The 23,208-nt window shown below is 39.1% G+C and overlaps 1 protein-coding gene across 1 annotated transcript; it reads right to left on the reverse strand.

Annotated features, from left to right (window-relative positions):
* Positions 1 to 339: 339 nt before the first annotated feature.
* Positions 340 to 2,760, reverse strand: LOC113735823 (uncharacterized). Its single transcript, XM_027262806.2, has 2 exons — positions 2,521 to 2,760; positions 340 to 2,172 (listed from the first exon to the last, which is right to left on the reverse strand). The coding sequence occupies exons 1-2, from the start codon at positions 2,758 to 2,760 to the stop codon at positions 340 to 342; spliced, it is 2,073 nt and encodes a 690-aa protein (XP_027118607.1).
* Positions 2,761 to 23,208: the final 20,448 nt, after the last annotated feature.

A 23,208-nucleotide genomic window follows, 5' to 3' on the forward strand; every position in this document is an offset into this window, starting at 1 on the left:
CCATTATTGAATTCTAGAATAGTGATATCCAAAGGGTCAAATAGTTTTATTTTTGGCCATCTGAAAGAATTAACGAATGTGGGATAATAAGCAAACAAACATACAACAGACAAATAAACAAGCAATATGAATATAAACAAGCGAATAAACAAAACAATATGACAAGAACAACTTGTGCATTTTCATAAAACCTTTGATTGAAAGCAAATACTAAAGAAAGCAAGCAGAAACAATATTTACATGTGCAAAATTTAGTCAAAAGTAAAGATGCTTTCATTAGCTATTTACAGATGCAAAAGTATTTTCATGAATTAGCATAAATGACAAACCCCTTTAGGTTTACCGAAACTCCTTCTGAATCGGCAGAAACTCGGCTGTCCAATTGGAAATTGATCCTTCTGGGATGTCGGGAAACTCGGCCTCATTTGAGAAACTGTCTTCAAATGTTGCCCCAATGAACAATTGGGCCAAACTAGCTTCGATTTCATCGACTGGGTTAATCTCTGATGTGATCACCTCGGTTGGTAGTGGTAAAGTATAATGCAGTGGTGGAATGTCAAGAGCCCTTTGCCTTCCTTCTTTCTCCGCTCTCTTGCGTTCCTTCATCTCTCTGATGTCCTTAGCAGTCGGTCGGAAACCCAAACCAAATGAATCTTTTTTCTCCACAATCTCCACTGGCTTCAAAATTCCTTGTAGATCTCGTCCCAGCCCTTTGTCAAACTCATATCCTCCACGGATCATTTCTTTAGCCATCATGACACTGGCCTTTGATAGAATTCGCTCCTCGTTTGTTATCCAACTGACGGTGACGATATCGGCTGTGCTATAAGGGGTCACCGTAGCGTTTCGGCTACCCTCTTCTTTGGACTCGGAATCAGTAATTACAAGGCAATCCTCCTCGGCAAAGATAGTTATCAGCTTGTCATTTACTACGAATTTCAGCAATTGATGTAATGAAGAAGGCACAGCCCCAGACTTATGAATCCACGACCTTCCAAGCAGAACATTGTAAACACTAGGAAAGTGCATGACTTGGCAGGTTATTTGAAACTGGGCGGGCCCCATCTCGACTACTAAATCCACTTCTCCTATTGGCTCTCTTTGTGCTCCATCAAAACCTCGAACTATGGTCCCTAAAGGCCTCAGCTTGATATCTTGCAACCCTAGCTTTTCCAAGGTACTCCAAGGACAGATATTAAGCGCAGATCCATTGTCAATTAACACATTCGGCAGCATTTTTCCATTGCACCTCACAACTATGTACAGAGCCTCGTTATGAGCAATGCCTTCCGCCGGCAATTCATCGTCAGAGAAAGTGATTTGTTTTGTGAATAACACATTCCCAACCACGTGCGAGAAATTATCAACCGAAATGTCCCTAGGAATTTGAGCTTTAGTCAATACTTCGATCAACGCATCCCTATGCATATCTGAAGAAAAAAGTAAATCCAACATGGATATCTGGGCAGGCGACTTGCTTAGCTTATCGACTACATTATATTCACTTCTCTGGAGCCTTTTAAGAAAATCCAAGGCTTCTTTCTCGGTGATTGTTGGTTTAACGGGCGGCTCGGAGTTACTTGCTTGAATCGGAATGGTAGCTTCAAATGGACTTGCAGTCTTCCCTGATCTGGTGACCACTGACACTTCTTTCTTCGCAATTGACTTTTCCCCAATCTGTATGACAGGTTCATCGTAGTTCCATGGCACTTGTTGCAGATTTAAAACAGGTTCCTGTTTCGGGAACTCGATGACTACTGGCTCCAAAGCCTCACTCTCAGCTGGCGTGAGATCCAAGATAAAAGGCTTTTTATCCTCTTCGAATGGCAACTCTATGACAAATGGTTGGTCTATGACCCCAAACACTTCAGCTTCCCTTGCCAATTTTTTGACTTGTTCCACGCACTCCGCGTCGTCCAGAATGACCCCAATGGTATTAGCGTGTTCCGGCAAGGGGTTGCTATTTACATTCGGCCCTTGTGCCTCCCTTTTTCGGATTACAATCTCCCCGGCTTCAATCATATCTTGAATTCTATGCTTGAGAGCCTTGCAATCAATGGTTGCATGTCTGGGGACCCCTGAATGATAAGCACAGACGGCTTGTGGGTTATACCCAGCAAATATGCCATATGGGTAGGTCGGAGGGGGTACCGTACCAATTTTCCCGGCAGCCTTTAATTGTTCATACAATTGATCCAGAGGCCTGCCTAGGTTAGTGAAAGTTCTGCTGCGGGCTTGGTTGTAAAGTTCAGGAGGTTGAGGATGGTTATAAACAGGTCTATTTGGAGGAGGAAATCTTGGGTTATATGGAGGGCGATGTCGGTTTTGGGGTGGATTTGGTTGAGAAATTTGAAAAGGAGGTACAGGTGGGTTAGGATAGCTTGGGCGAGGTCGAGGGTGGTGGATATTGGTAGTATATACATGGTACGGATTTGAATAGTAAGGGTAATGTGGTTGGTAGGTTGGATTGTGTTGGTATCGGGGTCTGGGTGAAGAGTTTTGGTTCCAAATAAAAGTTGCATCCCCCTCTTTCTTTTTGAACTGCGGCTTTTTCCCACTATTTCCTTGCCCTTGCAAAGCTTCCACTTGTGACTTCAGGGCAGAGGCGTTAACAATTTTCCCGGTTCTCACAAAGTCATCAAACTCCTCAAGTTTATTTACAATTGCGGCAAACGAACATCCGGTCATACGGAAAATCTTTTCGAAGTATGGAGGATCGTGCGCCTTTATGAATGTGCGAATAATTTCATCCTCAGTCATCGATGGCTCCACTTTCGCAGCTATCTTTCTCCATCTTTTGGCATATGTCTTATGATCTTAAGATGGTCGCCTCTTCGTTCCTTCCAAAGTAGTCTGGGTTGGTGCTAGCTCGCAATTATACTCGTATTGTCTGATGAAAGCGTTGGACAGATCGAGCCAGGTCTTCACCTCCTCTGGCTTTAAATTTGAGTACCAATTGAGAGCGTCCCCTTCTAGACTCTTCGGAAATAACCTCAATGGCAAGTTCTCATCATCCACCGGCTTGCCCAACTTGTTGGCAAACAAACGCAGGTGTGTTTTAGGGTTGCCTGTTCCATCTTATTTGTTGAACTTAGGGGTCTTGAACCCCACCGGCAGTTGTACGTTTGGAAACAGGCACAGATCATCGTAATCTAACACCCCTTGTTTGCTTAAACCTTGACTTTTCCGGATGAATTCATCGAAACGATCCAAGCGTTTAAGTAGCTTCATATCAACCTGGGTAGACGACTCTCCCATTTCTGGCTTGTTTTGAAAAGTGTGTTCCGGCACAACAGGCTCTGCGGTAGTCTGATAAAAAACTGGTGGATTTAGATGCATGTTTGGATCGTCTTGAGGCAGAAATCCTTGCCCATAAGGAGGATAGAACGAAGGATTTTGAGTATAAGCATATTGTAGGTTGACAATTCCCTCAAACGTGGTTTGAATTGGAGGAATAACAAATGGTAACGTGGTTTGAATGGGAGGAATAATAAATGGTTCGGATTGTGGTTGTGTGGCGGGCACAGGCTCAGGTTGCACTCCGCTACTAATGAGCTCGTCGATTAACTTCTTTTGAGCGGCCATTTCGGATGCCATTTCCCCAAATTTGGTGAGTAATTCAGTCAACTGAACCCCAGGACTTGCGGCTTCCGGCTGGGTAGTTGCAACGGCCTTATCGGACGATTCTGGCTGAGTACTCATGTTTACACGATTCCTTTGGGCCTTACTTCGGGATCGCGTAATAATGGGGCTTTTCCGAAAAGCTATTTTGAAATTTTACCTGAGAATGCAAAAGACTTCTTTAGATAAATCAATCATTACTAGATTTCTGCAATTTATTCAAAAGAGAAAAAGAAAAAGACATGAGTTAGTAATTATTCAAACAATTCGGATGCATGTCCTATTTGGGGGGCCCTTTTTGTGCCAAGGGTAGGCCTAGTATGATGCAACACTTTCGAAATGAGACCCGTTAATCAAACTTGTTATTTGACAAACACTTTGTGAAAAGGGGAGAGATTCATTTCATTACAGAAGCCAGATACATCTGTTTACATCATATCACGAAGGCAATCTCGTACAAAATCACCAAAATTCCTAAGCCTATCTAGTACAGAGTCTTTACTTTCTCTAGCATATGGCATCTTGACACGTTCGGCTTGATCATATAATTCCCCACATTTCCGCTTCATCTCTTGGCGCCTTTCTCGCTCCTTCTCATATAACCTCTTGTTTTCTTCTGCCTTTTCTTTGTGCGTTTCGACGGATTTCTTCAACTGTAACACCTCCATGTCCTTGGCTTTAACGATGGCTCTCAACTTCTCAATTTCCTCGTACGGCTCATGTTGCAACCTTTGCGTGGTGGAGTCTTTTAACCAATCATCATATTGTGAAATTATTACACCCTTCTGTTTGAGCTCCGGAAGATAATTAATACTTTTATCGTCAGATATTGTTCTCCAATCTTCAGTGATTTGGCTCTTCATAGGGATCTCTTTTGGACATACTCCTTTATCAAAGAAAACGGTGACTTCACTAAACTCGGAAATAGACGGTGGTCCTTGAATGCGCCCTAGTTGTCTGAGAAACCTTTTCGGGGTATATGAGACGATTCCTTGAGTACCCAGCAAGAGAACACGTTCGGATGTCTTAGTGCGAAGTATCGGTTCAAAACAGTCTGTCCAATCTAATACCCACCTAATGTTGGAATCTTGTAACTTTTCCAAGTAATCCACATATTCGGATGTGTTCTTTGGCAGATCTCCTTTGTTGACTCTTTTGGGATGTGTGACTATCCAATTATATCCAACCACCGACAAACTATTGGCAACGGATGCTTGTCTCTTAAAATGTCCCGTAGCCCATATGTATAAAACCAAGTTCGCCCCATGGAAGAACTTTTCTCCCTTTCGACAACCAGTACAAGCTAAGAAAATATCTGCGAGAATGGTCGGGACTATAGAACATTGCTTACCCTGAATTCCCAAGAAAAGGTCATTCACAATTTTTGCTGATTTAAAGGCTATCTTTTGATCTTTTCGCGGAAAGAAATAGGTCCCAGCCATAACTACCCCATATACTAGTGGCCTTTTGCGCTCCCATATGGCTTTGGAAGTGAACACAAAATCCGTCAAATGCCTCTCGAATCCGTCGCGTGATAGAAAACGTTCAAACAGAATATTCACGGCGACGCCCTGATCTGACCCTCATAGCACGAACTCTTTCAATCCTATAATTTGACAAAATTCGGCCTTGTCGGAAGCAAATGGAAATACCAAGGCAGTTCCACGTGTGGGTAAACCAAGGAGACCAGCTACTTCTTCGAGTGTTATAGTCATTTGCCTATTGCCTATTCTAAAAGCAGTACACTCGGGGTCCCAAAGATGAACTAAAGCCTCTACCAAATAATTGTTGGATTTGATCTCCTTAAAGTCTCCAATTGGTCCTAAAAATTGGGCTACTTGATGCAATTCACTAGGTAACATGAAGATGGGCCATTGTTGAACCTCAGTTGACGGTATTAACAATTGGTAGATGCGGCGAGGGCAAGCCATCTAAAATGGAGAAAGTAGTTCGTCAATTACCTTACCTACGAGTCTCATTCCTCCAGTTATGCGATAACTTAAACATGCAGTCCCTTAAAGGGTTAAATACCCATGGGACACAAAAAGGGTTGGTTTTATTCCTAAAAACGGGACTCCCTACGTGGCGTTCCCTTTCTAGGGTTTATGCATGATGCCACTTTATTAAAACAATAAAATATGCAATTTGAAATAAAACGTGACCTAAGGAACCCTTTATTTGCCAGGGTAGGCCTAAAATGGTATGGCATTATGAATTTATGAACAAAATATACCGAAATTTCTAAACGTGCAATAGCTTCTCTCTATAAGGGTAGGTCCTAAAAAAGGATCGTGCCAGACCTCTTATTTCCTAACGTTTGAGAATGCAAAAGACAAGAGACAAGGAAAGTCAGTTCAACACATAACCACATAACACGTTGGACAATTTAGATAATATAAAAAGTAACAAAGATATATAAGAAAAGGGGTGGGATCCCTCTCCTCGTGAATGGTGTTCCTAATAGGGTAAGGTAGACTCTACCCTAGGCAATTCTAATATGGATGCATGAGGTATGGCTCACTAATGCATCTAGACTCGATAGGTCATAGGTCCCCGAGCCTTCAGACTTGGAAACCAAGGGTCATCAATCCCAAGGTTCTGTGTCGGTGGCTCGAGCGATTCCCCAAACACCGCTACGCACATATCGTGTCACGGCTACGTATTTGAGTGAATCTATCAAAAAATCCTCAATCTTCGACTAAAAGCTAAAGGCTAACAACCCACAGCTTAAAGCGGAAGATTGAGTGACCCATTGGATCATGCTACACACACATCGTGTCGTGATCACACGTCCAAGTGGGTCGCCTAAAATCCTAATAGGGTGGAGTGGCGTGACAAGCCACTAAAAGAAAAAAAAAGAGGGATGAAAGAAGAAAAACGTATGCTCGTATGCTACTGCTCGTTTTGGAGGGGAGGGATCAAAAACCAACGCGAGGCTCTAAGGTGATGTCCCCCACCCAAATGCAATGCAAAGCGCGAGATAAAACAAGTACAACATACATCCAAACAATCAATCATACATGCGTGAGTGAGGGAATAGTTTGATACGCGCTCGAGGCAAAAAAAATCCTAAAATGGAAAATGCAATCCTAATATCCAAATGCTATGCATAAAAAGGGTAGAAAAAGGAAAAGAATAGCTAAATCAAATGCTTGGACCCACTTAGGAAGTCCCCAGTGAAGTCGCCAAGCTGTCGCGCCCCAATTTTGAAATGGGTGAAAGTAGTGTGTGAAATATGTATGTGAACGTGTGCGAAAAGTGAAAATAAAGGCCGTGGGATTGTGAAATGCGACGGTTTGGCCAAATAAAGTTCAAAAAGGGTTTTGGATGAAAAATGGAGTCGCCACTTGGTATGGAGTTAGGGTGTACCAAGTCACCCAAAAATGATTTTTGTTTTGTTTTTTGAAAGAAAAAGTAAGCAAACCCTTTTAAAGAACTTTTAGGTTTACGCAATCAAAGAAAGGGATCGGGGGTCACATTTGATAAGGGAGAAGGCAAAGGCAAAGCCTAAGGCACTCCCTTATCCTAGCCAAAGCTAGTTGCGTGATTTAGCCCCACTTTTCCTAATTCTTCTACCCAAAATATGCGTTGCATGATGGATATGACTAATGGATATGAAAAAGAAATGCAATCCTAAATCTAAAATGTCTCTTACGAGGCTTTTTGGTCCCAACCACATGAGTTGTGGTGGCCAATAAGGAAAGTTCTCATAGAGGTCGCGAACGATGCAAATGAAGACTCAAATATGAGTGCAAGTGTGAAAATGTAAGAAAACGTGCATGTGTGCGTATGTAAGACAAGTGCATGTGTGCAAATTGGGAAAATAAAGGTGCTTGTGTGCAAATGGATGAAAATATGATAGTAGATACATATAAATGCAATTGGGTGCAATTTGTGAGGTAGAAAAACAAGTGAGGGATAGGAAAAAGGTGGTGAGAAAGTGTGAATTTGAGAAAATGTGGTTAAAAGAGTGAGGAGGTGATATGATAAAAATGAAAGTGTATGACCCTAAAGGAATGCATCAAGTCGGGCACGGGAAGGATTCCTAACTTTACGACTTTGATTTTCCCTTGGATTAGAAGGAAGAACTAGCGTGCTAAGGCTATTTTGTAGCCAAACTCGCTCGTTTCCCTTATCGAAAGGGGACCCTCAAGCAAAAGTACCCTATACCTAGCATGAGGATGCAAAACCTAAAATGAGGGGAAAAGGTTGGAGGAGCATGCCAAATGATAGAAAATTAAGAAAAATGCATGGAATGTAGTAAAACATGCAAGTACGTTCTATCGAGAAGGAACGGCCTATTGAGTCTAGCGTTGGACTAGCTCTTTCTATGAATTCCTACTAGCGTTGGACTAGTGGAAACGAACAACGGGCCACAACTAGCGTTGGACTAGTGTGGTGACGTACATTCATCCATCACATTCATCCATAGCTATGGAAAGCGAGTAGACAGGCCAATCATCTATAAACACATAACACATAACACTTAGCATGCTCGACTAGATGCAAGAACCTGTAAGACCCAAAGACAACCAAGAGGGGGGGTGAATTGGGTTGATTAAAATCTTAACCAAGTTTATGCACTTTTTCTTTAATGAAAATTTACCTTCCTTTTTAGTAATAATCAACCAAGTAGATTAGAAGACAATAGCAATATTGATCAGAGAAGCAAGTATAGATAAGCAATGAAGATTTTATTAAACAGAAAAGTAAGATAGGGAATCAAACCAAGTGTCTACCAAGCTGTCCTCAAACTTGAAGACCAAACACTAGGAAGAGCAACTTCTCCTTGATGAAAGAAGATCAACTAGATGTACAATGGAGGGAGCACTTCCTCCTTGCCCTAAGCCGCACTTAGTCAAGCTAAGAAGTTTTACAATCACTCAGAAAACCCTCAACAAAGCTACGCTAAAGATCCTTTCAACCACAAAAGAAATGCTCACCAGAAATTCACACCACTTTAAAACAAATCTAGCTTTGGAGACTATTTTCTAGCTAAAATATCTCTTTAGATCTTGTAAACAAAGTGTGCAAAAGTCCCTACTTCGTTCAGACCAGTTTGATTTTAAAGGGAACCAGAAATGGGCTTCATCAATGCTTCCAACGGATAGAAGGCAGCTGAAGAGTCAACTAGCCGTTGGGGCTGTCGGACGTCCGACGATCGAATCATCGTCCGAACCAATCGTCCGATGATAGCCATGTTGGGGTTCGGACGTCCGATGAGTTTTTTTGTCGTCCGACAGCACAGCGTCTGACCTTGGGCCGAGAGCTAGCAAGTTATCTTGGAATTTTTCGGACATCCGATCTGGTTGATATGCGTCCGAGGTGTGCGTCCGATCCTTCCGGACGTCCGATACTCCCATATGAGCGTCCGACAGAGCTTCCTTCCTGATGTTCTTCATCCTTTCGGACGTCCGACAGATTCCTTTCGGCCGTCCGACCTGATTGTCCTGTTTTTGCTTCACATTTTGGTTGTTTTGCTTTTGATGACATATTCGAACCTGATTCTTGGATAGACAAAAACACTTGTTTTCGAAGAAGGTTAGATAAACATTTCAAAGTGCCAAAAATGACACACAAGACACACTTAAAAGACAGTATCTTTGATCGGAACAAAACAATTACTAAATTCATTTATATTATTTCAATCTTGTTTGCCACATCCAAAGCATCGTAGACTGGAGTCAATCAGACATATGCTTTCCTTGTTCCATCAGGCCTGATCAAAGTGTTCACTTTCTTGGTCTGTATAAACGAACTTTTGTGATCATCAAAATCAAGAATAACATTCTCCCCCTTTTTGATGATGACAAAACAAAAGTTTGAAATGAAATTTGATGATTGCAATGAAAACTCCCCCTTTCAAAATAGTCAAGAACTCCCCCTGCCTTAGTGAATCATAAAAATTTTGAAAACCTCCCCCTCACTAGACTGCCCAACCGAGTTTAGACAATTATCCAAAAACATGACAATTAAGCAACTCACAACCAACATATCACCAATTAAATCCATCAGCAAAATCCAAATTTAATTAAACCATCAATCAATTCAACATATCCAACATCATCAAATCCTCATCAAATCCAACATATCAATCAATTAGTATATCATTTCCATTCTCCCCCTTTTTGTCATCACAAAGGGCAACCAATTACATCAACACATCAACACATCCACAAATACATTCATCAATGAAAACCAAAAAAAATTCATTATATTCACACAATTAGAATAGACAAACAAACATCCATCAAGACAGTACTTAAACATCCATCAAAACAGAACTTAAACATTCATCAAAAACATACCAAAAGAAACTTAAAATATCCATTACATTACATATTCATTGTTGAATACCACAAACACATAAACGAGACAAACAACATGCAAATGTCCTAAATGATGAACTAAGTGGATCCAGGTGTCCTCCGAGAGAGCTGATATTGGTCAAGATCCTCCTCTTCAGTCTCTTCATCATCTTCAGCAGCCTCTTCAACTGGTGCCTTGCCTTTATCTAATGTAGAGGTGCCATGAGGAGTCACAGGGGTTGAAGAACCAGGATCCGGAATTGATGAACTTGGATCAGTGGGGTGTGACTCTTTGTCATGGGAAACTTCCTCAACTACAGGTGGAGGAAAAAGAAGATTCTTTTTGTCAAGAAAGGCAGTTTGTTGCTCAGAAGACATGGTGAGCATGAGACCATGTTCTAGAAGAAGAACATGCTGTTTGAGTTCTTGAAGAAGCTCAATTACTTCATTACTGGAAGAGGAAGATGCTTTAGTGGCAGACTTTCTAGGGTGAATGGGAGTGAGTGAAATGGGTGAAGGATCATGTACAGTCTTAGACCTCTGTTCACTAGATGATGCCCCCTTATATGCCCACAGATTATCTTTAAAAATAAGATTTTTCCTTTCAAAATATGCTCTGGTAAAAGCATAAGAAGATGCTTCTTTGGGACAAACACCTAAAATTGGAACTTTGTAAAATTCAAAAATCTTTTGAAGAAACTTTCCATAGGATAGTTTTCTTCGAGAGTCAGTAGCATAGCGAAGTAAAAACTTGCACATGACAAAACCAAAATCAATCCGGATTTTTTCTCGAAAACAATAAAAGAGATACAACTTCATTTTGTTTGCATCAGTTCTGTGGCCATCAGTGGGCACAAGCAGGTTTGAAATGATAGAAAAGGCAATTAAATTCACAGGGGCCAGATCATTCAACTTAGCATCAGCAGGTGAGGAAAAACTTCTTTTGAAATAAGTTAACATTTTTGTCCCATCAAAATGATTTGCAGCAGTAGGGAGCTCTTCATAGGAAAAGAAATTAGCAACCTTATCTTTGCATAAACGTTCAATTGTAGTTTTTAAAATGGAATTCACAGTATCAGAATCAAAGATGAGGTCTACCCCATTTACCCTAGACATGATCTCAGTTTGGTCAGTTCCTTTCCTAAGGTTGGCAAAAAATTGATGCAGCATATCAGGATAGTAGACATTGGGCATGGAAATGAGATGTGACCATTTCTGGAAAGCAAATAGATTCAGAATGGATTCTAAACCTATGGAGCGAAATTCAGAGGGGTTTACAGTTCTTTGAGGGATGACACCCTTCTGGGATATCCAGGCGTATCTGTCTTTCGCAGCATCATCAAAGAATGGAGGGAGAGGGACTGATTTAGGAGGCGGTTGAGAAGAGGTCCCCTGTCCAGATTCTGGTTGAGAAGTGGGTTGTGGAGTAGGTCGTGACATCTGACCCTTGATAGCTCCCCTTTTGAAGCGCTTGGATGTCCGTTTGACAGTAGGAAGATCCTCATCCTCATCCCTGAGTGGATACTTGCGTCCGGCAGTAACTTTTCCTCCCCTTAGATTCACCATTTTTCTAAATGTGTGGAATGGAGGATGCAAATGATGCACACAGCAGTAGGGAAGTGAATCGCACAGAAATTTTGGGACAAAAACACCTTGAACGAGATTTGACAGAACGGTTATGCAAGAGTAGGGTTGTGAGGAAAATTTGGGGATTTACGAAATGTTATTCAGTTTGGTGAAATGATCAGGAGAAATGAAACGCAAACGATGGGGAAATGTTTTGGTTGAGTCAATTTGGGAATGGTAGCCACAAAATGGTACGAATTTGAGAGTCAGGGAAGAGAGAGTTTTCGTCCGAGAGGAAATAGGATGGGAAGAGTCTGAAGCAAATGCGGAAGAAAGTTGTTTTAAAAAATGAGCCGTTGCACTGTCGGACGGTCGAACGAAGTTGTGCGTCCGACAGTTGCGTCCGAACAGACGCAATCTGGAAAATGGCTGAAGAACATCATCGGACGTCCGTTCATCTTCTTTCGGACGTCCGAAGACCCAAAAAAAATTAAGATGATTTTTCGATTATTCCTAATTTTGATCTTAGATGAATGAACTGATCTAATGGCAAAGCTTTTGTGAAAATATCAGCAAATTGATCTTTAGAGCAAACATAATTTACACATATTTCACCTTTTTGAACAAGATCACGAATAAAGTGATGCTTTATATCTATGTGCTTTGTCCTAGAATGATGAATAGGATTTTTGGTCAAATTTATAGCACTAGTATTATCACAGAATACAGGCATGCAGTCATACAACAATCCAAAATCATTCAAAGTGTGCTTCATCCATAAGAGTTGAGCACAACATGCACTAGCGGCAATATATTCCGCTTCGGTTGTAGACAAAGAGATTGCACATTGTTTCTTGCTAAACCAAGAGACTAAACAATTTCCAAGAAAATGACAAGTTCCACTAGTACTCTTTCTATCCACACGACAACCTCCAAAATCAGCATCTGAATAACCATATAGTGCAAACTCATTAGATCTAGCATACCAAAGACCATAGTCTAATGTACCTTTCAAATACCTAAAAATTCTTTTTACAGCATTCAAATGTGATTCTTTTGGACAAGATTGAAATCTAGCACACAAGCAAACAGCAAACATAATATCAGGTCTACTTGCGGTTAAATAGAGTAGGCTTCCGATCATACCTCTATAATGCTTTTCATCCACATGATTACCTTCTTCATCTTTGTCAAGCTTTGTAGAAGTGCACATTGGAGTTCCAACTTGTTTTGAGTCCTCCATGCCAAACCTTTTCAGCAATTCCTTGGTATATTTTGCTTGATTTATAAAAATTCCCTCAAGAGCTTGATGTATTTGAAGTCCAAGGAAGAAATTTAATTCTCCCATCATACTCATTTCAAATTCATTTTGCATAGTAGTGGAAAAATCCTTGCATAGATACTCATTAGTAGCACCAAAAATAATATCATCTACATATATTTGCACAATGAGAAGGTCATTCAACACTTGCTTAGTAAAAAGTGTGGTGTCCACAACACCTCTTTTGAAACCTTTTTCAATCAAGAACCCACTTAATCTTTCATACCAAGCTCTTGGAGCCTGTTTTAAACCATATAAAGCTTTAGAAAGTTTAAACACATGACTTGGAAATTTTGTATTTTCAAAACCGGGGGGTTGATCCACATACACTTCTTGATCAATAAAACCATTTAAAAAGGCACTTTTAACATCCATTTGAAACAATTTGAAACCTTTGAAGCAAGCAAAAGCAAGAAGCATTCTAATAGATTCTAATCTTGCTACGGGAGCAAATGTTTCATCAAAATCTATTCCTTCTTCTTGTGCATATCCTTTAGCAACTAATCTGGCTTTATTTCTTACAACAACACCTTTATCATCCAACTTATTTCTAAAAATCCACTTTGTGCCAATGATAGGTTGATTTTGAGGTCTATCAACAAGAGTCCAAACTTCATTTCTCTCAAATTGATTAAGTTCCTCTTGCATAGCCAAAATCCAGTTTTCATCCTTTAAAGCATCATTGATATTTTTGGGTTTAAAAAGAGAAACTAAAGTAAAATTATCAATCAATTTTCTAGATGAGGAACGAGTGTTTACCTTCTCGGATGGATCACCAATTATAAGCTCTTTTGGATGATTTTGGCTGAATTTCCAAGCCTTGGGAAGATCTTTGAGTGGATCATCATTTTTGTTTTCATCTTCCTCTTCTTGATCATTATGAACTTCATTTTCCATTTCAGTTGCTGCTGGTTTAGAACTTCCTTCATTTCCAATTGATAGCTTTTCCATTCCTTCTCGAACACCTACATCATCATCCTCACACAAACTTTTGGAATTATCATCATTGGCTTCATCAAATGTTATATGTATAGCTTCTTCAATCACAAGAGTCCTTCTATTAAAAACTCTATATCCTCTTTTATTCTCACAATACCCCAAAAATATTCCTTCATCAGATTTTTTATCAAACTTACCAAGATGTTCCTTTAGATTCAAAATAAAGCATTTACAACCAAATACTTTGAAATAACCAACCGTAGGTTTCTTATCAAAAATCAGCTCATAAGGAGTTTTCTTTAAAATAGGTCTCAAGAGTATTCTATTCATCACATAACATGCAGTGTTTACCGCTTCAGCCCACAGATATTTAGGCAACCTACATTCATTCAACATAGTTCTAGCAGCCTCTTGGAGAGTCCTGTTTTTCCTTTCTACAACACCATTTTGCTGTGGAGTCCTTGCAATAAAAAACTCATGTGTTATACCATTATGATCACAAAATTCTGGAAAACCACAATACATGAATTCCGTCCCATTATCACTTCTAATCCTAACAATTTTTAACCCAAGCAGATTTTGCACTTTAGCAAACATTGAAGTAAAATTTTTGAAGGCATCATCTTTATGAGCAAGAAATATCACCCAAGTGTATCTAGAATAATCATCAACAATTACAAAACAATATTTCTTACCTCCCAAGCTAGCGATTTGAGTGGGACCAAATAAATCAAGATGCAAGAGTTCCAGAGGTTTTGAAGTAGATACACACATTTTTGGTTTAAAAGAAATTTTTGTTTGCTTCCCAAATTGACATGCATCACATATTTTGTCCTTATCAAAACTGATTTTTGGCAAGCCTCTAACCAACTCCTTTTTCGAAATTTCCTTTAGTAAATCCATGTTAAAATGACAGAGTCTTCTATGCCATAACCAAGGATCTTCATTTGAAGCTTTAAGACATTTTAAGTTAGAAGAATCAACTTTATCAAGAATCACAATATATATGTCATTAAATCTCTTCCCTTTGAACACAACATTATATTTGGAATCAAGTACAATGCATTCATGCTTTTTAAACAACACATACAAGTTCTTATCACACAATTGACTAACACTAAGCAAGTTATAACCTAAGTTATCAACTAAGAGCACATTATGAACAAAAGTTTCACCATCCTTACCAACATCACCTATTCCAATTGTCTTAGCTTTCACATCATCACCAAATGTTACCTTTCCACTTGATTTTGATTTCAGCTTTATGAACAAGGAAGGATCACCGGTCATGTGCCTTGAGCAACCGCTATCAATGAACCATTTGGACTTGTTTGAGCATTTTTCCTGAAAAGAAAAGGTGTTTGGTACCCTTTTTAATTTTTGGGTCCATAATAGTTAGCATTGTATCTAACTAACCACATGCATTTCATCCCTTTGTTCAGATTTCTTTTCACATAGCAATTTCCATTCAAATGCCCTCTTTGACAACAAAAACCACACATAATGGAAGAGTCCTTAACATGTACTGGTTTGATATATCTCAATCCACCTCTTCTATATGTTGTGAAACCATGTGCAATTTTGTTGTGTGCAAATGTTCTTTGAAAAGTAGTAGGATGGGTAAATAACATGTTCCTTTTGCTAAACTCCTGCTTTCTTGCTTTCAAAGTCTCATCCAAGTTGTCCATTCTTTTTTTCAAATCACCCTGTCTTTCCTTCAGCATTTCACAAATATTTGTCTTTCTATCAAGCTCATCTTGAACATTACATCCGGCTCTTACTAGACTTTCATTGTCGGTCTTTAGTTGTTTATTTTGTTGAAAAAGACTTGCATTTTCTTGAATGAGAAAAGCCATTTTCTGTTTTAACTGCTTGTTTTTATCATAAGATTCCTTCAAGGCATTATGCAGTTTTTCAACAAAGGATTCAAGATCATCATCTTCATCATCATCACTTTCAGATTGAGAGTGTGTGGAAGTTACCTCATTATTTCCAATAGCCATGAAGGCCATTTGAGCAGATTCTTCTTCTTCTTCAACTTCCCCTTCGGAGTTGCATTCATTCCAAATAATCTGAAAATTGTTGAATCTTGGCTTTCGATCAGCTTTTCCATCTTTCATCTTCTTCATAGGGCATTCGTTTGCATAATGTCCAATCTGTCCACATTCGAAGCATTTGTCCAACTGTTTCTTGTTGAAATCTTGTTTACCTTTATACTTTGCGATAGATGGCTGATTCTGGAATTGATTGCTAGATCCTCCCCTTCTAAACTTTATTTTATTCAAGATTCTTTTGAAGCCTCTGGTGATGAGAGCAAGATCATTATCGTCACCATCCGAGTCTTCATCATCCAGGTGAGCAGTATCATCTTCACCTTGAGTAGTCTTTAGAGCAATGTTTCTCTTTGCTCTAGCATCCTCTTCCTCCTGCACTTTAGATTTCAGTTTCAACTCATAAGAGGTTAGTGAGTTAATGATAGATTCAATAGGCACAGAACTTAAATCCTTAGCCTCCTCTATTGCAGTCACTTTATTTTCCCATTCTTTGCCCAAAGCATTGAGAATTTTTCTGTTCTTCTCTCCCAAGGTGTACTCTTTGCCCAACGCCTCGAGATCTTTGATCAAGTCAGTGAACCTGCAATACATTTTGTCAATATCCTCAAGAGGTTCAATTTTAAATGATTCATATTTCGTGACCAAGATAGCATTTTTCTGTTCTTTCACATTGTCACCACCCTCATGGATTTCTCTTAGTTTATCCCACATTTCTTTGGCCGATTTGCAGCCTTTTACTCTAATTGTTTCATTAGAATCTAGGGCACTATACAGAACATTCATGGCCTTGGCATTCAATGTGAGGTTAGTCCTATCTTGAGCATTCATTTCAGCTCTCGTTTTTGGCCGAAGCAACCCTGTATCTGCATCAAGAAAGTTAGCTTCATGCGGTCCTTCACTCACAATAAACCATAATTCAATATCAATAGATTGCAGAAAGATAATCATTCGTTCTTTCCAGCAAACATAGTTGGAGCCACTGAACATGGGAGGCCTAATAACAGATTGCCCCTCAACAAACATAGCATGACTGGTTGTCATCTTTACTCCAAGCCGTTAGAGCTTAATCTCAAGGAGACCAAGCTCTGATACCAATTGTAAGACCCAAAGACAACCAAGAGGGGGGGTGAATTGGGTTGATTAAAATCTTAACCAAGTTTATGCATTTTTTCTTTAATGAAAATTTACCTTCCTTTTTAGTAATGATCAACCAAGTAGATTAGAAGACAATAGCAATATTGATCAGAGAAGCAAGTATAGATAAGCAATGAAGATTTTATTAAACAGAAAAGTAAGATAGGGAATCAAACCAAGTGTCTACCAAGCTGTCCTCAAACTTGAAGACCAAACACTAGGAAGAGCAACTTCTCCTTGATGAAAGAAGATCAACTAGATGTACAATGGAGGGAGCACTTCCTCCTTGCCCTAAGCCGCACTTAGTCAAGCTAAGAAGTTTTACAATCACTCAGAAAACCCTCAACAAAGCTACACTAAAGATCCTTTCAACCACAAAAGAAATGCTCACCAGAAATTCACACCACTTTAAAACAAATCTAGCTTTGGAGACTATTTTCTAGCTAAAATATCTCTTTAGATCTTGTAAACAAAGTGTGCAAAAGTTCCTACTTCGTTCAGACCAGTTTGATTTTAAAGGGAAACAGAAATGGGCTTCATCAATGCTTCCAACGGATAGAAGGCAGCTGAAGAGTCAACTAGCCGTTGGGGCTGTTGGACGTCCGACGATCGAATCATCGTCCGAACCAATCGTCCGAGGATAGCCATGTTGGGGTTCGGACGTCCGATGAGTTTTTTTGTCGTCCGACAGCACAGCGTCCGACCTTGGGCCGAGAGCTAGCAAGTTATCTTGGAATTTTTCGGACGTCCGATCTGGTTGATATGCATCCGAGGTATGCGTCCGATCCTTCCGGACGTCCGATGCTCCCATATGAGCGTCCGACAGAGCTTCCTTCCTGATGTTCTTCATCCTTTCGGACGTCCGACAGATTGCTTTCGGCCGTCCGACCTGATTGTCCTGTTTTTGCTTCACATTTTGGTTGTTTTGCTTTTGATGACATATTCGAACCTGATTTTTGGATAGACAAAAACACTTGTTTTCGAAGAAGGTTAGATAAACATTTCAAAGTGCCAAGAATGACACACAAGACACACTTAAAAGACAGTATCTTTGATAGGAACAAAACAATTACTAAATTCATTTATATTATTTCAATCTTGTTTGCCACATCCAAAGCATCGTAGACTGGAGTCAATCAGACATATGCTTTCCTTGTTCCATCAGACCTGATCAAAGTGTTCACTTTCTTGGTCTGTATAAACGAACTTTTGTGATCATCAAAACCAAGAATAACAGAACCTAATAAAGCAAATTAACACATAGCAACAAAAGCGAATAACCAAGCTAATGAACCTATTACATTTGCTAACTAAAACAAAAGAGGAAGGGGAAGAATGGACAAGAATGCTTGCCAAGCCCTATCTATTACAAGCCAAGAGGTGTACACATACCCCATAAAAGAATAACTTAAAAAAAAGCAAGAGTAAATGAAAAAAACGAAGGGAATCAAGGAAAGGCAAGGAAAGCAACGTAGACATGCAATTCACTTAGCACGTTGGATCACATAGGAGAGACAAAAAAAAAGATAAAAGAAATTATACCTCCCCCTTTTGTGGTGCTAATAAAGTGGGCAAGACTTAAATTGGGCTAAAGTCACCAAAGAACGGGATAACTTGGGTTAAAACCATCCAAAGCAAAGGATTAATGCACCAATTTAATGATAAAATGTAAATAAGACAATCGGAATCCATCAAACATCGAATCCTTCCTCACTTTGCAACTTAGAAATGATCAAATAATGCATGAATTCTAAGCAAAAGTGAGTCATTGATCAAATTTCTAAAATAGCAAAACTGACTAAGGATCCAATAGCAACCCTTAATCAATCAATCAAGTCCAATTGAAACATTTAAGAAATTCAAAGGTCCCAAAAATAAAGAAAAGGCCAGATAACGGTTAAATTGTAATCAACTTAGGACTTAATCGCAAGAAATTAAAGCATAATTGGGCCACAATGCAACAAAGGGAGACTTGGGGGGTCAAAAACATTTTTTAGAAGCTTATCATGCAAGTTCATGCAAATCTACGAGGCAAACTTTCTGCAACAAAAACTTAACAGCACAAGAAGCTTTCGGCAAGGTTCTGCGGCATTCTCCCAACATACCATCGATGATCTTCACAACTTTGATCAGACTTTCTCATACCCACACCCCAAGCTTTAAATTAAACCACATAACACATGACTTTGGCATTCAAACAAGTAAAAAAAAAAAAAAAACTTGGAAAGAAATGCATGCATACGAAGCTTTCCTTATTTCTGCTGGTTTCTTTTATTTATAACAGGTTTGAGCTTTTCAAACATGCAATTTCCATCCCTCCTAACGCAACTAACATCTCCGCTAACCAAACGTTCAGATTAAACAGCAAGACAGACAAACTTTCTTTCATCTCTGAACACAAGAATCTAGAGAGCAAGAGCATGCAAATCTAGCCAACCGAACTTCTGGAAAAACGTAAAAGCAGGATAACACACAGAGAATCATTTCAACATTCTGCATTTTTCAACATAAAACCCCTGATTTAAACCCCCAGAAAATCCGAAGGAAATATGCAAACTTTGGCTATTTTTCTGCAGCTTTTCTGATGCTTAAACATTTAGCAATCTTACGCGACAGTAACATGCAAACAAAGAAAAACTATGACAACTAGCAGGTTTGAACTCATTCATGGGTTCATTTCTGCAATGTTTCAGCTTCTATATGCGCAGGAAGACGACCATGAACATGAACTCAAAAGAAACGTGTAAGCCTGTCTACTGATTCCACAAAACAAATGTTTCATTCATCTAGCATCAGAAACAAACATCGACTAAGGTACCAAATCTGATGTACTAAGCTTCTGCAGCAAATCATGCATAACAGAGGTGACAAAAGAAAGTCTTGTCGACATCAGAAACCTCTACTTCAGCAAACTAAAAAAAACAGCGGCAACACACTGAAAACTGCAAGCTTGTTGCAGCAAAAACATAGCTTTCAATTTTCAACATAAAAACCTTGAATTTACACACGTAAAAAAGGTTAAAACACAGAAACATGTCAATCAGGAAATTTCCTTTCACAAATTGTGTCTTCATTTCTTGCCTCTGGATTTTATTACTCAGGATTCACACGATACAGATCAAATCCAAGCCAACAAGATATACACACTTTATACTTGTCAGTGCTAAGAAACCAACATCGACAAGCAACATACATAACAGCAGTGAACAAACCATCAAAACTGTGATCTTTCTGTAACCGTGAATCGTAATCAAGATGATCTAAAAACAACCCCATAGATGATCTAAGTTTCTACCTCAACAAAAACCTAGTTCAACTCATCAGAACCCCTACCCTTTCCTCCTAACCAGATTAGCACAGAAACAAGTATAAAGGAAAGGGAGCTTCGGTACTTCATAAGTTAAACAGCTAAGAATAGGTAAAAAAATAGTACCTTTATCCCTTTCAAGGGCCGAACAAGGGCTGAAATGATCGACAAGAGGGCCTTTGTTTAACCCAAAGATCCTATCTTTCCTGCTTCCGGGCTCTCCTCCTTCAGTTTCCTTAGCAGGAAAAGTTACTCCCCCGTTTCCACTCACCCTTTCTCGCTCACTTTCTATCAGCCGATAATCTCTCTCAATCTCCTACTTTTCTCGTTCTTTCTGGCTTTTCCCAGTCTTTCTCTCCTCTCCTCCCAGATTCTAGCCGTCGCAACTTCTCTAAAACCTTCTCGCCGTTCCTCTCCTATCTTTCCTCTATCAACGTCTCCTTTCCTTCTGATTTTTCTCGGCTATCCTCACTGTTATCTCCCTTAGCCGTCAACTTAGTTGCTCCTCTCTTGCTTTTTAGATTTTCAGCCGTCCCCTTTTTGCTTTCTTTCCTCCACCCCTCAAACTCTCCCTGCTCTCTCTAGTTTTAGCCGTCAAAAAACCTCAGCTTTCTGTTTCTTTCTTTTTGCCCTCCAAAACCTCTCAGCCGTTGTTCCCTGGAATCCTTCTTGCAAGTTTTTCTGCGTTTTTTCTCTCTCTAATATCTCAGCCGTCACCTCTCTCCCCCTCTTGCGGCTGCTGTTCTCCTTGTATTTATACCAGACAAACCCTCACCTCAAGGGTGAGGATGGAATAGGAGATTTCTTTCCAACCCCAGGCCATCCGATGGTGTGGTTTCCACGCCGCTGCATGCGGCTCTATTTCACCTCTTTTTTTTTTAAATAATTCAACAAAATTGATAATAATAAAAATAAGTAACAAAACAACAATTTAAGTAAATCATTTAACAACAATTTAAATCATTTTTCATTTTCATCATTTTTCTCTTTTTTTCAAGAAAACATTGAATTTAAAAAAAAACAACTAAATCATATTTTTTGAATGCTTTTCCTTTTTCTTTTTCGAGAAATTCTATACTAAAAACTTACAAATAAAAATAATAAAATAAAAACTAAAAAACTAAAAACTAAAAAGTGAATAAAACTTAACATGACAAATAAAAATTAATACAAAATAGTAAATGCAAATTACACTAAAATTTTGGTGTCTACAAATGCTTGAGTAGTAATGAGAAAAATGAGAATGTGTAAAATGCCTTTGAGTGTAAACAAAAACGAGTGCTAAGTGCAAGTGTACATAGTGCAGCCGTGCGAGTAGGTGTGTAAAGTGTAGGTGTGCAAATGGATGTGTAAGGTGTGTAAAGTGCAAGGATGTAAATGAGTGTGCAAAGTGCAAATGCTCAAATGAAAGTAGAGTGATAGTGTGCACAATGATAGAGTGGATAAAGTGATGGTATGCAAAGTGAGAATATATAAAGTAAGAGTGTGTGGAGTGATAGTGGGATGAGAGTGCAAAGTGATAGTAGGGTGAGGTGATAAAATGCCTTAGAATGTATGAGCCCAAGGGGAATGCAAGCAAGACGGGTACGGGGAACTTATACTCATGACTTCAATGTTCCCTTTAATAGAGGGAATACGAGTGTGCTAAGGTTAGAAAAGCCAAACTCGTCCATATCCCATATCCAAGGGGTGACTCCCTAATCTATGCAAGCAAATGAGCTAGTCTAAAATGAGAATGCAGCCCTAAATGTGTAAGGGAAAGGTTAGGGGAGCATGCAAGAAATGAGAAATACTAAAAAAGAAAAATGAATGAAATGTAGTGGAGGCATGCGAGTATGTACTAACGAAAGGGGGACGGCCATATTGGGTCTAGCATTGGACTAGCCCTTCACTAATATTCTCTCACAAGCATTGGACTTGTAAGAGCTCTATGGGAAGACCATGACTAGCATTGGACTAGCCACGGTAACGTGCATTCCATTCACATAATCAGATATAATACTAAAAGCAAAATAGACATGCAAAATCACATAGTTTCACATAGCACGTAGCACATAAGCATGCTCATCTAGATGCAAAAATCTAGGGAAAACAATTAAACACATAGGCAGGCAAACACGCAAACAAAACGAAGCAAACAAGCAAATGAGCCCTATCTATTACATTAGGGAGCCCTACTACAATCTAAAAGGGGGAATAAAATAAATAATTAAAATAAATACCTAACTATTACAATTGTGGCATTTAATTACCTTCCCCAAACAATTACAAATTAAATTAAAATAAATAACTAAATTTGAAACAAATAAAGCGAATAAATAAATAAATAAATAACATTCAAGAGGCATGCAATTAAACACGTAAAATCACATAGGGCACGTAGGGTCAAATAGAGTAAAAATAAGAGATAGGGTGTACCTCCCTGGAGTTGGAGTCTAATGGAGTGAAATTACTTATTTACCCTCCAAAATAATAAAAAGGGGTCAAGGCATCACTTTAGTAGTAAAATATAAACAAAGCACAAAAATAAGTTAAACCAACAAATCACCAAATCCTTCTCAATTGCAACTTGAATGTAATCAAATAATGCATAATTGCGAAGAAGGTAAATTATCACTCAAATTTCTAAAATAAAAACTACTCAAGACCCAATAGAAAATATTAACCGATCATTCAAGTCCAATTAAAATATTTTGGGAAACTTCAAAGGCCCATAAGTGATGAAAAGGTCAAGTAATGGTTCAAATTGCAATTAATCTAGGACCTAATTGCCAGAAATTAGAACCTAATTGGGCTTTTGTAGCATTGGATGGGAACATGTGAAGTTAAAGTGCAATTTTGGAAAGCCTTTCATGCATGCAAACTAAAATGGCTGGCGAACCAAAGCTATTTTCCTTTTTTGCTTCTACCATTTCTGTTGGAATTTTTCATACGCAAACCTCCGCAATCTTAGCAGAA

This window comes from Coffea arabica, chromosome 3c (assembly GCF_036785885.1).
Source record: "Coffea arabica cultivar ET-39 chromosome 3c, Coffea Arabica ET-39 HiFi, whole genome shotgun sequence".
Lineage (NCBI taxonomy): Eukaryota > Viridiplantae > Streptophyta > Magnoliopsida > Gentianales > Rubiaceae > Coffea > Coffea arabica.

Bases quoted from the DNA above. Each gene is read 5' to 3' on its own strand.
- LOC113735823 (XM_027262806.2), bottom strand. From the start codon at position 2,760: ATGACTGAGGATGAAATTATTCGCACATTCATAAAGGCGCACGATCCT. The intron at 2,173-2,520 runs GCAACTTTTATT...GAACAATTAAAG, and splicing joins TCAAAAAGAAAGAGGGGGAT to GCTGCCGGGAAAATTGGTAC.